The sequence below is a fragment of the Oncorhynchus gorbuscha genome, linkage group LG13 (genome assembly GCF_021184085.1).
Source record: "Oncorhynchus gorbuscha isolate QuinsamMale2020 ecotype Even-year linkage group LG13, OgorEven_v1.0, whole genome shotgun sequence".
Classification (NCBI taxonomy): Eukaryota; Metazoa; Chordata; class Actinopteri; order Salmoniformes; family Salmonidae; genus Oncorhynchus; species Oncorhynchus gorbuscha.
In genome coordinates this window covers 12,291,588-12,308,381 of record NC_060185.1, presented here as the reverse complement: position 1 = coordinate 12,308,381, position 16,794 = coordinate 12,291,588, and the positions used below count along the sequence as shown (strand labels likewise).

Genomic DNA, 16,794 nt, shown 5'->3' with positions numbered 1-16,794 from the left:
TGTGTCTTGTATCTGTGTGTGTGCGTGTTGTGTTGTGTTCTGTGTCTTGTATCTGTGTGTGTGCGTGTTGTGTTGTGTTCTGTGTCTTGTATCTGTGTGTGTGGGTGATGCACCTCTAGTGCGGTATAACATTCCACATGCAGGGGGTAATAGGTTTCTGCTACAGGGGGCCTAGGGACCTGTACCATATTACTAATCCACTCAGTGTCTGTATCTGGCTCACCCACACACAGACAAACAGAGCTGGCACGCAGATACATGGCCCAGAACCCAGTGCTTAGCTGTAGGGGATCCAGATATGTTGACAAATTGTCATTGTGATAGGTGATCTGTTTTAAAGGGTCCTCCAGGTAAGATCAGAGGTCTCAAACACACCAGCACACCCAGACACAGTGCCCTACAGGACCATGATGTGTGTGTGTGTGTGTGTGTGTGTGTGTGTGTGTGTGTGTGTGTGTGTGTGTGTGTGTGTGTGTGTGTGTGTGTGTGTGTGTGTGTGTGTGTGTGTGTGTGTGTGAGTGTGAGTGTGTGTGTGTGTGTGTGTGTGTGTGTGTGTGTGTGTGTGTGTGTGTGTGTGTGTGTGTGTGTGTGTGTGTGTGTGTGTGTGTGTGTGTGTGCCATCCCTGAGTTATTTGTTTCATTTCTGCTTCCGTGTTAGATGTTCTGTGTGTGTATGATTCTACCCTGTAGTCATGTTATGAGTGATGTCTATGTCGCCAGGGCTGAGCTGAGGACAGAGAGAGAGAGAGAGAGAGAGAGAGAGAGAGAGAGAGAGAGAGAGAGAGAGAGAGAGAGAGAGAGAGAGAGAGAGAGAGAGAGAGAGAGAGAGAGAGAGAGAGAGAGAGAGAGAGGAGAGAGAGGGGGGAGGAAACAACAGCATCATGGAATCACTTTTATTCCCACGTCTCTCTCTCGCTCTCTCTCTCTCTACACCCCTGAAGTGCATATATAATCCCTAAGCTCTCATCATTTGAAGCCAGCATCACGCAAGCCCGCCTGCCTGCCAGCGTCGCATTCTCACACCCACTACAGAACTGACAAACACACACAGAAACACGCAGCCGCCTGGCAGGGGGTTAAGCACTATGCTCGCGGCTTTAGGTCCTTCCTCTCTAGTTTTCCTCTAACGTAGCACTGAGGCAGACATGCAATGGCCGTGCCACGTCTAAGAGAGGCACCCCTGTGTGTGCCCTACTTCAGTTTTCTACCAGTCTGTACCACCCAAAGCTCACCTGTCTCACATCTTTCTCACCTGTCTTTCATGTCTCTCATCTGTCTCTCATATGTCTCTCACCTGTCTCTTACCTGTCTCTCACCTGTCTCACCTGTCTCATCTGTCTCTCATCTGTCTTTCACCTGTCTCTCACCTGTCTCTCACCTGTCTCACCTGTCTCATCTTTCTCTCACCTGTCTCTCACCTGTCTCACCTGTCTCTCATCTGTCTCATCTGTCTTTCACCTGTCTCTCACCTGTCTCACCTGTCTCACCTGTCTCTCACCTGTCTGTCTCATCATCTGTCTCATCTGTTTCACCATCTGTCTCTCATCTCTGTCTCACCTCACCTGTCTCTCACCTGTCTCACCTGTCTCATCTGTCTCTCATCTGTCTCATCTGTCTCTCATCTGTCTTTCACTTGTCTCTCATCTGTCTTTCACCTGTCTCATCTGTCTCTCATCTGTCTTTCACCTGTCTCTCACCTGTCTCACCTGTCTCTCATCTGTCTCATCTGTCTCCCACCTCTCTCTTATCTGTCTCTCATCTCTTTCACCTCTTCTCATCTGTCTTTCACCTGTCTCTCATCTGTCTCATCAATCTCACCTGTCTCTCATCTGTCTCATCAATCTCACCTGTCTCTCATCTGTCTCATCAATCTCACCTGTCTCTCATCTGTCTCATCAATCTCATCTGTCTCATCAATCTCATCTGTCTCAATACAGCTGTCATGAATATGCACAATAATTAAATATCTTAGAAGGCAGGTTCGTTATAATAAATTGAATCAAAGTTATAATATGTTGACGGGGAATAAGTTACAACACACACACACACACACACACACACACACACACACACACACACACACACACACACACACACACACACACACACACACACACACACACACACACACACACACACACACACACACACACACACACACACACAAATCTTCTACTGAAACTTGCTCTTACCCCACCCGGAGACAGTACACAAAAATCCACTCTTACATATCAATATCACATCACTTCTAAGATACTTAGTTTGTGCGCATAGATTTTTATTTTCAACATCCAGAACAGTAGGTGGCAATGTTAAACATTCCCATTTACGACGTGCAAAGCGGATCACCACGGAAGGTAGAAAACCTCGTTCTAAAACACAGCTATTTCCGCGTTCGTGCTGACGCGTCGTAGCGTTTCTGGACCCTCTTCAGCGCATATACGTGTCAGTCTTCTGTCACTGTAGAGCAAGAGACGGCTCGGACACTTACGAAGCATGGCACCCAAAGGTAGCAGCAAACAGCAATCCGAGGAAGACCTACTCCTGCAGGACTTCAGCCGAAACCTGTCTGCAAAGTCCACCGCGCTTTTCTACGGAAATGCGCTAATCGTGTCCGCAATTCCAATTTGTAAGTAGCAAGACCAGACCGTTAGCAGCTAATTGTAGCATAGATGTATTGAATGGAAATGCTAATACCGGTAGCTAGCTTTCTACCTAACATAGGTGACGTGTAGATAGCTAAGTTAGCTAGTTATCCTGCTATGCCACAGCTGGTTAATATATTGCCCAGTTAGCTACCTAGCTAGTTAGTATATGACATGTGAAGTTAACTTTTACTATTTAGCTAGCTGAGATTGATATTGTGTTGTAACTTGTTAACGTTAGCTAACCAGCTAAGTTATCCCAGCCTTAATTAGCGAACCGTCAAGTCATTGTAGGTAGTTAATAACCTTAGCGAGTCTATTCTGATGAAAGTAGCACTTGTATGTAATACTATGATGAACAGAGTAGCTATTGTTCGTGTGAACTGTTGTGAACTGCAACATATATATAAAGAATGGTTTGTGGTCTGTTTGTGGTCTCCCCTTGTTGTGGATCAGGGCTGTTCTGGAGAATCTGGCACATGGACCTGGTCCAGTCAGCGGTCCTGTATGGAGTCATGACACTGGTCAGCACCTACCTGGTGGCCTTCGCCTATAAGAATGTCAAGTTTGTCCTCAAACACAAGTACGTTCATCATACAAACATTAACACTCACTTAAAAAGATTGCCTCCGCTTTCTGCATTGTTTGGAGGTGTGAGTTTGGCATCAATCTGTAGTAAGTCTGTATTCTAACTTCTAAATGTGTCTTCTCTTCTCGACCACAGAGTTGCCCAGAAGCGAGAGGATGCCGTCTCCAAGGAGGTGACCAGGAAACTATCTGAGGCTGACAATCGCAAGATGTCTCGTAAAGAGAAGGATGAGAGGTCAGTGTCAGTCAGTCTGTGATCGGACATGTCAATTACTCCTCTGAGCGGGTTACTGTGTGATAAGGTACCCGATGAGCTCCAGCTAGCCTGGGTGCCAGTCTGTTTTTGCTCTCTTGCCAACTCCTTAAAGAATTTCCATGATCTTGTGTGTTTCAGTTGGTAGAGCATGTTATTTGCAATGCCTGGGTTGTGGGTCTGATTCCCAGTAAAAATGATAATGGGGAACAGCGGCCTTAACCATGGAAGTCTATTCTCAGATACCTGCATAAATAGTTGATGAATCCTTTTCCTTCCCCATGTTAGGATCCTGTGGAAGAAGAATGAGGTAGCTGACTATGAGGCCACCACCTTCTCTATCTTCTATAACAACACTCTGTTCCTGGTCCTCGTCATCATCGCCTCCTTCTTCCTGCTGAAGAACTTCAACCCCACCGTGTATCCCTTTTTATTAAGCACATTCAACATCCTCATCAATTTCACTAGAAAGGTGAAGTTCCTACTGGAACAATGTCTGCTTTTACTAAAGCTGAAAATAGACAAATAATCCTTAACAGTCATTAGAGGCTAGACTTACATCCTGGCATTTTCATTACCTTTACCTTTTTTGTTGTTGTCCATTGTCCTGTTGTGCTATAGTACTCGGAGGAGAAACTTCTTTGATTATTCATTGGCTGTAGTCTGTGGCCTAGTGAATCACCGGTTCAAATACAGATCCTGTATTGAATCTCCAGGTTGTCACGGCTGCATTCTGTTTACGTTTCTGGATTGCTGTTTACCTCTGGCTGAATAATGTCTGAGAAGTGAGGTTGAGTGGAGGAGATGCTTAATGCTGAAATCCGTGTGTGTGCTTGTAGGAGATTGTTAATACTCACCCATGTATGTAGGTAAGCCTGACAGGTTATTCCATCTCCCTACTTTCCCTGCCATTTCCTCCCAGTGTATCCACCTCAGGTGTGATTTGTCCTTAACCCATTGGTCTCACAGTAACTACATCCTGTCCATCAGTGCCTCATCTGGCCTCATCGCCCTGCTCTCCACTGGATCCAAGTAAACGAGGAAAGAAATGACCGACTGAGAAGAGGGGTGGCTGGGGGTGAAGCTAGGGGAGTTTTTTTTATGACTGGGAGGAGAATAAAATAATAATCACAATTTCAGCTGTGAGTTTTCATGATCAGGGTCTGCAGGTCTATCCTGAGTGGTCAGATCAACAACCATTTTGTTTGTGATTAATTGTCAAGCAGCAAAAAATTTCAAACCATTTATTTCCATTTCCAAGAATGAAACACCCATAGAATTCATCATTGGCATTATACATTTATTAATGGAAGTGTCATACTAATTGATATAGGAAATATACAGAGGTCACTGTTCTCATGACAGGATAGGAAATAACATGAATCTGGATAGAGAGACACTGTTTGTCAGTAATATAGTTGGTAAATTCTCTCCTGATAACATTACGTACTGTAGAAAACACTTATAACGGCCTGGTAACTTAAATACTGTATAACACAGTGTATATTGTCAGTAGAACTGGGGGAGTTCATGTGGCATTCCTGGCGGCCTCGTTCCATTTGATCCACTAGCTTCTTGCCCTTTATGTTCAGAGATCACACCGACCTTTCAGAGCTAGGTGATAGGGTCAAGGGAATGGGACCAGACCCATTGCCACACTCAGGAAACCCAAATCTCAAACCCACTCTTGCCTTTTACTCTGTGCGCTTGAGTAGATCTGAGCTATTATAACGTTGTCTATACCTATTCCAATACTTTCATTAAATGGATGAGGGTGACGGGGTTAATTTGGGGCTGGGCACCTGTGTTCGGTTAGCAGGGCTCATATCAAGGCACTCTGCATCACTGCACACTGAAAAGGCTGGTCCCAATCTGATCACTGGCCACCATCCAACTGTAGGTATAGGAGAGTCATCCGATTGAAATATAGCTATCATTAACTATTGATCTCTGTTAGTGCTGGATTCGATCCTTATCGGGGAAGAGCAGTCTAAAAAGGTAAATTCAGATTGCTCCAACATGCAGCGGTTACCATGAATGCAGTAACGTTGCATTTAAATTGAGCTATAACAGATCTGCGATACGGATTGATTCCAGTAAGTGTAAGCAAACCATCACATACAGCAACCATCTGTAAGCGAGAAGGCTGGACGTTATCATGAACTTCACACTAAATATTGATGAACAGGTTAAACACAATCTGTAGGATGGTGTGACAGGAGGCTGCTGAGGGGAGGAAGGCTTATAATAATGTCTGGAAAAGAGTGAAATCAAACACATGGAGTTCAATACCATTCCAGCCATTATTATGAGCCCCCCCCCCCAGCAAATTAAGGTTAAGTGCCTTGCTCAAGAGCACATTGACAGATGTTTCACCTTGACGGCTTGGGTATTTGAACCAGCATCCTTTCAGTTACTGGCCCGATACTCTAACCACTAGGCTACTTGCTGCCCTAGCGAGGTGCCCCAGCGAGGTGCCAGCCAGCTCCTGTGGTAGGACTTAACCAGCTCCTGTGGTAGGACTTAACCATCTGCCAAGCAAGCCATCGAAGCAAGTCATTGTTCATTCATCCCATAATGAGTTATTTATAAAATGTTAAATCCACCTTGTGTCTATTTGAAAGAAAAGTAGCCTAAGCTAAATGGGTAAAACCCAGGAGCGGAGGAGGACTGGTATCAGGCCCAAACGACCATGAATGTATGGTTCTGCTGACAGAGGAGAAACAGTGGAACACTATTTACACAATACTTACAGATTATTTAGAGAATGCTTTATTTGAATCTGCATGAAAAGGGGGCTTGAGGTTGGTTCTGTTTATGTTACAAGGTTTTCCCCGTGAAGTTTAAAATAGAGACACCCTTGAAAGACAAAACATTTAAAACACGCAGAAGAAATTTATTTTCACATACTATTATAGAATAAATATATACCTTTATAATTTCTCTAAATACTTCACCTAACTTTCGCATTATCACTGAAACAAGCAACGCCAGCGGGTAACATTGGTCTGGTGGGAGGTCGTGTCACAGAGTTGCTTGTGCTATCCCTGATTCACATCAGCAATCAACGATGCAGGTTCAATTCAGAGGCAGGAGTATCCTCTATGGCTGCAAACAGACAGTACCCAGTACAGCACAGGAGACCACCTGTGAGACCAGTCTCTGTTGCCTTTCCTTGACTCCTCGCATCCTCTCTCCTCCTCCTCAAAACCAATTGGATGAGAAACCCAGAGGTCCCTCCCCTCTGATCTTCTCCACCAACGGGTTTTGCGAAAGAGGCGAGGAGAGAGGACGCGAGGAGAGAGGACACGAGGAGTGTGCGATTGAGATTCTCCCAAGGAAATGCAATTGAGATTTTCCATATCTCTCTCGCAGAGAATCTATTAAAGATACTCCATAGCAGTACCTTATACGACCAGAGGGGGGCGACAACATGCACAGTCTACCCCTCGCAGACAACAAACCCCTGTCACTGAAACTTAATGTCCCAGGGTGCTCTGCTTTGCAAAGGTCAAACAAGTGTCAAATACAGTAGACTGGCTGGAGAGAGGAGTTTGTTTTCAAAATGAATTGTAGAAGAAGCTTACGATATATTTATAGTATTAACCCCCTTCTGTGTTGTTTTGTATAATGTGCTTATGAAGAGAAAGTCCAGGCACACCAGAGAGGGGAAGCATGCATCTACATGGTTAATAAACTCAGGAGTCAGAGAATCTACTGATAAGAGTAAGCTGAGCTGAAAGCTGGGCTGAAAGCTGGCCTAGGCAGAGGGTGAGCTTGGTTAGGCTGAACTAAGCTTGGTTACACTGGGCTAAGAAAGCTGGGGCTGAGCAGAGCAGGCCTGAACTAGGCTGGGATTAGACTGAGCTGAAACCCCATGGAGGCTGAGCCCAGATGGTTGGTGGAACTGGATCCACAGTGGTTGTACAGTAGTGGTTCTGCTTCCTCCTGGGTGTCTAGGAGCGATACTCCTTCTTACTGTACGGCTTGTTCCCCAGTATGTGATCGATGTCCGACACCACATGAGACGTCATTTTTGGAAGGAACTGTGGAAAATAGCAGAACGTGTGTAAGTGTACGTGTGTTTTCCGACATGATCAGGACCATAATATCCTGACAAAGTAGGAAAACAAGACATTGTTTGAAAAGTCAGGACTTTTCCCATGTCCTGAATGAGTTAAAATTAGAAAAATGAGTTATAGATCTTTTATTCTCATTGAAAACAAGTCTAAGAAGCTGTAGATCTGTTCTATGTCTGAAATTTCTGTGCTTCCCGTTCTTAAGTTTTATTTTTGCAATTTTTACTTCCGGTTTTGTCCATCAGCATCAAAACAGCTGAAATACAATACAATATTTCACAGCAGTTTGGATGGTACAATGATTCTATACACTGAGTGAAACATAAACGGAAATTAGGCAAACTATTAGCATTTTAGCAACCAGGAAATGGCAGAGAGATTCCTGCATATTGCACCTTTAAGGGTTAGGTTTAGGATTAAAGGGACATTTCACCACTGCTCAATTTCACTATATATATATATATATATATATATATATATATACACATACATAAAATGTTATCAACATAACATATGTGTCATAAAAATGGCTATAGGAGCGTTTATGCATCTCACCGGTTGAAACAAGCCAGCTACATTGCCTGGTTGTAAACCACAATATCCAGAACTCATAGTGATTTCAGGACATGGAGGACCACTCCATGGAGGTGTGAGAAATATCAAAATGTCTTTCAGCCCGAGGACTTTTGAAACGGAACTGAAGTCTCAACTGATGGGTTTGCCATGTCGTCGAACGTTGAAAAGGGATGCTACTCTATCGATTTTCACTTCAAAAGAGGGAGCTATCCGATCAGTCAACATCAACGCAGCAGAAAATAACGTAGCTAACGTTACCTCAGCTAACTAGCTAAAGTCAGAAGTTTACATACACCTTAGCCAAATACATTTAAACTCAGTTTTTCCCGATTCCTGACATTTAATCCAAGTAAAATTTCTCTGTCTTAGGATCACCACTTTATTTTAAGAATGTGAAATGTCAGAATAATATTAGAGATAATTATTTATTTCAGCTTTTATTTCTTTCATCACATTCTCAGTGGATCAGAAGTTTACATACACTCAATTAGTATTTGGTAGCATTGCCTTTAAATTGCTTTACTTGGGTCAAACCTTTCGGGTAGCCTTCCACAAGCTTCTCACAATAAGTTGGGTGAATGTTGGCCCATTCCTCCTGACAGAGCTGGTGTAGGCCTCCTTGCTTGCACATGCTTTTTCAGTTCTGCCCACACATTTTCTATAGGATTGAGGTCAGGGCTTTTGATGGCCACTCCAATACCTTGACTTTGTTGTCCTTAAGCCATTTTGCCACAACTTTGGAAGTATGCTTGTGGTCATTGTCTATTTGGAAGACTCATTTAAAACCAAGCTTTAACTAACCAGTCCCTTCTGCAGCAAAGCACCCCCACAACATGATGCTGCCACCCCATGCTTAACGGTTGGGATGGTGTTCTTCGGCTAGCAAGCCTCCCCCTTTGACCTCGAAACAACGATGGTCATTATGGCCAAACAATTATATTTCTGTTTCATCAGACCAGAGGACATTTCTCCAAAAAGTATGATCTTTGTCCCCATGTGCAGTTGCAAACCACAGTCTGGCTTTTATATGGCGGTTTTGCAGGAGTGGCTTCTTCCTTGCTGAGTGGCCTTTCAGGTTATGTCGATATAGGACTCGTTTTACTGTGGATATAGATACTTTTGTACCCGTTTCCTCCAGCATCTTCACAAGGTCCTTTGCTGTTGTTCTGGGATTGATTTGCACTTTTCGCACCAAAGTACGTTCATCTCTAGGAGACAGAAAGCGTCTCCTTCCTGAGAGGTATGACGGCTGCATGGTCCCATGGTGTTTATACTTGCGTAATATTGTTTGTACAGATGATCGTGGTACCTTCAGGCTTTTGGAAATTGCTCCCAAGGATGAACCAGACTTGTGGAGGTCCACAATTTTTCTGAGGTCTTGGCTGATTTCTTTACATTTTCCCATGATGTCAAGCAAAGAGACACTGAAATATATCCAGAGGTCCACCTCCAATTGACTCAAATTATGTCAATTAGCCTTTCAGAAGCTTTGAAAACCATGACATAATTTTCTGGAATTTTCCAAGCTGTTTAAAGGCACAGTCAACTTAGTGTATGTAAACTTCTAACCCACTGGAATTGTGATACAGTGAATTATAAGTGAAATAATCTGTCTGTAAACAATTGCTGGAAAAATGACTTTTGTCATGCAAAGTAGATGTCCTAACCAACTTACCAAAACTACAGTTTGTTAACAAAGAAGTTTGTGGAGTGGTTGAAAAATGTGTTTTAATGACTGTATGTAAACTTCCGACTTCAACTGTCATTTGCTAGCGAACTACATTTGTTTATTTAAACCAAAATCTGGCTAGCTAGCTTTCACAATACGCTGGCTAGACATTCCACAGCATATACATGTAATTAGGCAGCTGCTATCTGGCAATGTGATTTTTAACTTTGGAAGCTAAGGTTAGCTTCGTTAGGTTATGTTAGCTAACCATTATCTAGCCAGCTAACCAACTACTGCAGAGACTAACGTGATTGTGTTCTACTTAGAGTCTGATCCCATCAACATCTAGCTCAGCACCAGGAACTAGTGTAAGTCACCGTAAGGCTCTCCAGAGGATAGTGAGGTCTGCCCTCCAGGACACCTACACCACCCGATGTCACAGGAAGGCCAAAAAGATCATCAAGGACAACAACCACCCGAGCCACTGCCTGTTCACCCTGCATCAAAGCTGGGACGAGAGACTGAAAAACAGCTTCTCTCGCAAGGCCATCAGACTGTTAAATAGCCATCACTAATATTGAGTGGCTGCTACCAACATGCTGACTCATCTCTAGCCACTTTAATAATGGAAAAAATGTATGTAATACATGCATCACTAGCCATTTTAAACAATGTCACTTTATATAATGTTTACATATCCTACATTACTCATCTCATATGTATATACTGTATTCTATACCATCTACTGTATCTTGCCATCTTGATGTAATAAATGTATCACTTGCCACTTTAAACAATGCCACTTTATGTAATGTTAACATACCCTACATTAATCATCTCATATGTATATACTGTACTCTATACCATCTACTGCATCTTGTTTACATACCCTACATTACTCATCTCATATGTATATACTGCACTCTATACCATCTACTGCATCTTGTTAACATTTACATCTATACCATCTACTGCATCTTGTTTACATACCCTACATTACTCATCTCATATGTATATACTGCACTCTATACCATCTACTGCATCTTGTTAACATACCCTACATTACTCATCTCATATGTATATACTGTACTCTATACCATCTACTGCATCTTGACATGCCGCTCAGCCATCACCCACTCATATTTTTATGTACATACTCTTATTAATTCCTTTACACTTGTGTGTATAAGTTAGTTGTTGTGAAATTGTTAGCTTAGATTACTTGTTAGATATTACTGCACGGTCGGAACTAGAAGCACAAGCATTTCACTACACTCGCATTAACATCTGCTAACCGTGTGTATGTGATAAACAAAAATGTGATTTGATAAGCAAATATATATATACTGGAGCTATAGCCATAATCATGGTCCATGTTGTTTATAAGTAGGATACCATTTCTAATGTCGTTTTTATTAAGGAGGTTTAGATGATTGTTCATTCAATGCTTGAAGTCTAAATTGGAGAAAAGGAGGTTTTAGTAAGGAGAGGATGGTGTGGGTGACTGGCTGGTGTCTGTTGGGGGTGGGTATTGTGTGTGAAGGTTAGTATGCATGATTATTGACATGTGGGTGGATATAGTAGGTTGTTTGCATGTGTGTTGATGGGGAGAAAAGCAGTAATATGTTGTCTAATCACTGACTACTGTGTGTCCTACTGTGTGCCCTACTGTGTGCCCTACTGTGTGCCCTACTGTGTGCCCTACTGTGTGCCCTACTGTGTGCCCTACTGTGTGTCCTACTGTGTGTCCTACTGTGTGTCCTACTGTGTGCCCTACTGTGTGCCCTACTGTGTGTCCTACAGACCAATCCTGCTGCTTCTGGTGATGATGATAAGGTTAGGGTTAGATTTAAGGTTAGGTTTAGATTTAAGGTCAGTGTTAGATTTAAGGTTAGGTTTAGAGGTAGGTCAAGGTTAGATTTAAGGTTAGGGTTAGATTTAAGGTTAGGGTTACATTTAAGGTCAGTGTTAGATTTAAGGTTAGGTTTAGAGGTAGGTCAAGGTTAGATTTAAGGTCAGGGTTAGATTTAAGGTCAGGGTTAGATTTAAGGTCAGGGTTAGATTTAAGGTCAGGGTTAGATTTAAGGTCAGGGTTAGATTTAAGGTTAGGGTTAGATTTAAGGTTAGGGTTAGATTTAAGGTCAGGTTTAGATTTAAGGTCAGGTTTAGATTTAAGGTCAGGTTTAGATTTAAGGTTAGGGTTAGATTTAAGGTTAGGGTTAGATTTAAGGTTAGGGTTAGATTTAAGGTTAGGGTTAGATTTAAGGTCAGGGTTAGATTTAAGGTCAGGGTTAGATTTAAGGTTAGGGTTAGATTTAAGGTTAGGGTTAGATTTAAGGTCAGGGTTAGATTTAAGGTCAGGGTTAGATTTAAGGTTAGGTTAGATTTAAGGTTAGGGTTAGATTTAAGGTTAGGGTTAGATTTAAGGTTAGGGTTAGAGTTAGGTTAGGGTTAGATTTAAGGTTAGAGTTACATTTAAGGTCAGTGTTAGATTTAAGGTTAGGTTTAGAGGTAGGTCAAGGTTAGGTTTAGAGGTAGGTCAAGGTTAGATTTAAGGTTAGGGTTACATTTAAGGTTAGGGTTACATTTAAGGTCAGTGTTAGATTTAAGGTTAGGTTTAGAGGTAGGTCAGTGTTAGATTTAAGGTTAGGGTTAGATTTAAGGTTAGGGTTAGATTTAAGGTTAGGGTTAGATTTAAGGTTAGGGTTAGATTTAAGGTTAGGGTTAGATTTAAGGTTAGGGTTAGATTTAAGGTATTTTACGCTGCTGCTACTCTCTGTTTAATATCTATGCATAGTCACTTTACCTCTATCTACATGTACATATTACCTCAATTACCTCGACTAGCCGGTGTCCCCGCACATTGACTCTGTACCGTTACACCCTGTATATAGCCTCCACATTGACTCTGTACCGGTACACCCTGTATATAGCCTCCACATTGACTCTGTACCGGTACCCCCTGTATATAACCTCCACATTGACTCTGTACTGGTACACCCTGTATATTGCCTCGCTATTGTTATTTTACTGCTGCTCTTTAATTATATATATTTTTTCGTAAAACTGCATTGTTGGTGAAGGGCTTGTAAGTAAGCATTTCACTGTAAGGTCTACTACACCTGTTGTATTCAGCATTTCACTGTAAGGTCTACCTACACCTGTTGTATTCAGCATTTCACTGTAAGGTCTACTATACCTGTTGTATTCATCATTTCACTGTAAGGTCTACTACACCTGTTGTATTCAGCATTTCACTGTAAGGTCTACTACACCTGTTGTATTCGGAGCATGTGACAAATACAATTTTGATTTGATTTTAAGGTTAGGGTTAAGAGTTAGGTTTAGAGTTAGGTTAAGGTTTGGGTTAGGTTTAGGGTTGGGGAAAATAGGAATTTGAATGGGAATACATTTTCACTCCCCAAAGATGTGTGTGTGTGTTTACCACAGGAGGCTGCTGAGGGGAGGACGGCTCATATTAATGTCTGGAACAGAGCAAATGGAATGGCATCAAACACATGGAAACCATGGAAACCATGGAAACCATGGAAACCACGTGTTTGATACCATTCCAATGATTCCACTCCAGTCATTACCACCAACCTCCTGTGATGTTTACCTGTATGGAACCCAGGTTCTCTGTTAGCTGCTCTGGACTGGAGGATCCCAGGAGGACTGAGCTCACCCCTTCGTTCCTCAAACACCAGGCTAGGGAAGAAGAGAAGGAAAGAGTACAGAATGGAGAGAGCGGGGGGTGGGGGGGGATTTATGGGTTGTTTAATCTAGTGCGACAATAATGGCATTCCTCATTCGGTATTTTATTAGGATCCCATTAACTGTTGAAAAAGCAGCAGCTACTCTTCCTGGGGTCCAACACAAAACATGGAACATAATATAGAATGACATAACACAGATCATCAATAGACAAGAACAGCTCAAGTACAGAACTATATACATTTACATGGGAATGGGAATGTACTGCTGACATCCACTTGGTGGCGCTCTAACATCATTAATACTGAAACAACGTAGTGTCCATGCTCCTCTCTCTCACCCACGGCCAGCTGTGGGAGAGTACAGCCCAGCTTCTCAGCGATGTGTCCCAGCTCCTTCAGCTTCGCTTGCTGTTTCCTCCCATCCTCACTCACTATCTTCTCCTTTAACCACTGGTACGACTGCAGAGAGAGAAAGAGAGAGAGACAGAGAAGAAGAGGGAAAGAGAGGAGAGGGAGAGTTAGAGAGAGAGAAGGGAGGGAGGGAGGGAGGGAGAGACAGAGAAGAAGAGGGAAAGAGAGGAGAGGGAGAGTTAGAGAGAGAGAGAGAGAGAGAGAGAGGGAGGAAGGAAGGGAGAGACAGAGAAGAAGAGGGAAAGAGAGGAGAGGGAGAGTTAGAGAGAGAGAGAGAAAGAGGGAGGGAGGGAGAGAGAAAGAGGGAGGGAGGAAAGAGAGACAGAGAGAGAGTTAGAGAGAAAGAGGGAGGGAGATAGGGAAAGAGGGAGGGAGAGCGAGAGGGAGGGAAAGGGAAGGAGAGAGAGAGGGAAAGAGGGAGAAAGAGGGAGAAAGAGAGGGAGGGAAGGAGGGAGAGAGAATGAGGGAGGGAGGGGAGAAAGAGGGAGAGGGAAGGAAAAGAGGGGAGGGAGAGAGAGAGAGGGGGAAGGAGGGAGAAGGAAGGAGGGAGAGAGAAAGAGGGGATGTAAAATGTGAGAAAGGAGAGAGGGAGATGAGAAGAGGAACGGAGAGGAAGATTTCCACCATATTGGCTTCCAGTTCCAGCAGATAGATCAGTGGCAGATAGATCAGTGGGAGGGAAGGAAGTGGCAGATAGATCAGTGGCAGGGAAGGGCAGATAGATCAGGGCAGATAGATCAGTGGCAGATAGAGGGATCAGTGGGAGATACTGAGAGAGAGAGAGAGGGAGGGAAGGATGGAGACTGTAGAAAGTGGCAGATGTAAACTGTAGATCAGTGGCAGATAGGGAGATGAGAAGAGGAACGGAGAGGAAGATTTCCACCATATTGGCTTCCAGTTCCAGCAGATAGATCAGTGGCAGATTGATCAGTGGCAGATACTGTAGATCAGTGGCAGATAGATACTGTAGATCAGTGGCAGATAGATACTGTAGATCAGTGGCAGATAGATCAGTGACAGATAGATCAGTGGCAGATAGATACTGTAGATCAGTGGCAGATAGATACAGATAGATCAGTGGCAGATAGATCAGTGGCAGATAGATACTGTAGATCAGTGGCAGATAGATCAGTGGCAGATAGATACTGTAGATCAGTGGCAGATAGATACTGTAGATCAGTGGCAGATAGATCACTGGATGACACTGGATCCGACAGGACGCTCAAGATCCAAGGCAAAATTTGACGTACGTCCAGGTACCCAGGAAGTTGGGCGATGACTTAAAAAAACATCCACTAGGGGGCAACGTTGAGCGCCATTACCATCAAGTAGGCTTGGGGTTTGCTAAGGCGTTGTGGACGGTTGTTCAATCCCAGTGCTAGAGACCGTGAGAGCTTGTTGAGTGGATACAGAGTTTACCTTCATGGAAGCCCTGGAGGTTTCTGGGATGCCGTTCTGGTACTTCCCCGTGATGATGCCACAGGCCAGCGGAGACCACGTCATCGCCCCGACACCTGTCACCATGGACACCAGAGGGAATGTGGGAACAGAGAGGGAGTGAGTGAGTGACAGATAACTGTGAGATCTCTAACACAGTCAGTCAGACATCAAACAGACACTCAGGAAATCCGCAGTCTGAACCAAAGCAGATGTTAGGGGAGTGTTCTCAGGAGGACGTTATCATATCACTTGATCACAATAATTGACAATCACGTAAGGGTTGATTATGGATGTATCCACAGATTATCGAATGGTGTGTGTGTGTGCGCGTGTGCGTGTGCGTATGTGTGTGAACCGCCCAGCAGATGAGGGAAGGGGCGTGGCCAGCCTGGATGATTGACACATGCCTATCTTGTGGTAGAGTTCTGGAAGCTGGACCTCCACCTTCTCCCTCTGGAAGAGATGGTACTCAGCCTGCTCACACACCGGAGGGATCAGGTTAAACTGTCTGGCCACAGAGTACGCCTCCTAGAGAGAGAGGGAGAGAGAGAGGGGGGAAGCAGGGGAAGAGAAAGAGAGAGGGAGGGATAGAGAGAGAGAGAGAGAGAGAGAAAGAAAGAGAGAGAGAGAGAGAGAGAGAGAGAGAGAGAGAGAGAGGTTGGAAGAGAGAGAGAGAAAGAGAGAGAGAGAGAGAGAAAGAGAGGTAGGGGAGAGAGAGAGAGAGAGAGAGAGAGAAAGAGAGGTAGGAGAGAGAGAGAGAGAGAGAGAGAGAGGTAGTAGGGAGAGAGAGAGAGAGAGAGAGAGAGAGAGAGAGAGAGAGAGAGAGAGAGAAAGAAAGAAAGAAAGAGGTAGGAAGAGAGAGAGAGAGTAAGAAAGAGAGGTAGGGAGAGAGAGTAAGAAAGAGAAAGAGAGGTAGGGAGAGAGAGAGAGAGAGAGAGAGAGAGAAAGAAGAGAGAGAGTAGAGAGAGAGAGAGAGAGAGAGAGAGAGAGAGAGAGAGAGAGAGAGAGAGAGAGAGAGTAAGAAGAGAAAAGAGAGAGGTTGAAAGAAGAGAGAGAGAGAAGAGAGAGAGAGAGAGAGGTAGAAAGAGAGGTAGAGAGAGAGAGAGAGAGAGAGAGAGAGAGGTTGGAGAGAGAGAGAGAGAGAGAGAGAGAGAAAAGAGTAGGGAGAGAGAGAGAGGAGAGAGAGAGAGAGAGAGAGAGAGAGAGAGAGAGAGAGAGAGAGAGAGAGAGAGAGAGAGAGAGAAAGAAAGAGGTAGGAAGAGAGAGAGAGAGTAAGAAAGAGAGGTAGGGAGAGAGAGTAAGAAAGAGAAAGAGAGGTAGGGAGAGAGAGAGAGTAAGAAAGAGAGGTAGGGAGAGAGAGTAAGAAAGAGAAAGAGAGGTAGGGAGAGAGAGAGAGTAAGAAAGGGAGGTAGGGAGA

General features: G+C 43.7%; 2 protein-coding genes across 4 annotated transcripts in view; one reads left to right on the top strand and one right to left on the bottom strand.

The window, feature by feature from the left end:
• Positions 1–2,357: 2,357 nt before the first annotated feature.
• On the top strand, positions 2,358–4,620 carry LOC123992518 (translocon-associated protein subunit gamma-like). The gene is made up of 5 exons (XM_046293718.1): positions 2,358–2,629; positions 3,102–3,228; positions 3,370–3,468; positions 3,775–3,906; positions 4,456–4,620. The coding sequence occupies exons 1-5, from the start codon at positions 2,497–2,499 to the stop codon at positions 4,520–4,522; spliced, it is 558 nt and encodes a 185-aa protein (XP_046149674.1). The 5' UTR covers positions 2,358–2,496; the 3' UTR covers positions 4,523–4,620.
• A 96-nt stretch (positions 4,621–4,716) lies between these two features.
• The window catches only part of LOC123992517 (voltage-gated potassium channel subunit beta-1-like), a 202,205-nt gene continuing 190,127 nt past the window's right edge, over positions 4,717–16,794 (bottom strand). For all 3 annotated transcript variants that reach the window (XM_046293715.1, XM_046293716.1, XM_046293717.1), the window contains 5 exons: positions 15,785–15,905; positions 15,357–15,451; positions 13,865–13,985; positions 13,430–13,518; positions 4,717–7,532 (listed from right to left, as the gene is read on the bottom strand). In XM_046293715.1, coding sequence (XP_046149671.1) covers positions 7,443–7,532; positions 13,430–13,518; positions 13,865–13,985; positions 15,357–15,451; positions 15,785–15,905 — 516 coding nt within the window. In that variant the 3' untranslated portion in view covers positions 4,717–7,442. The remainder of the gene's footprint in view (positions 7,533–13,429; positions 13,519–13,864; positions 13,986–15,356; positions 15,452–15,784; positions 15,906–16,794) is intronic.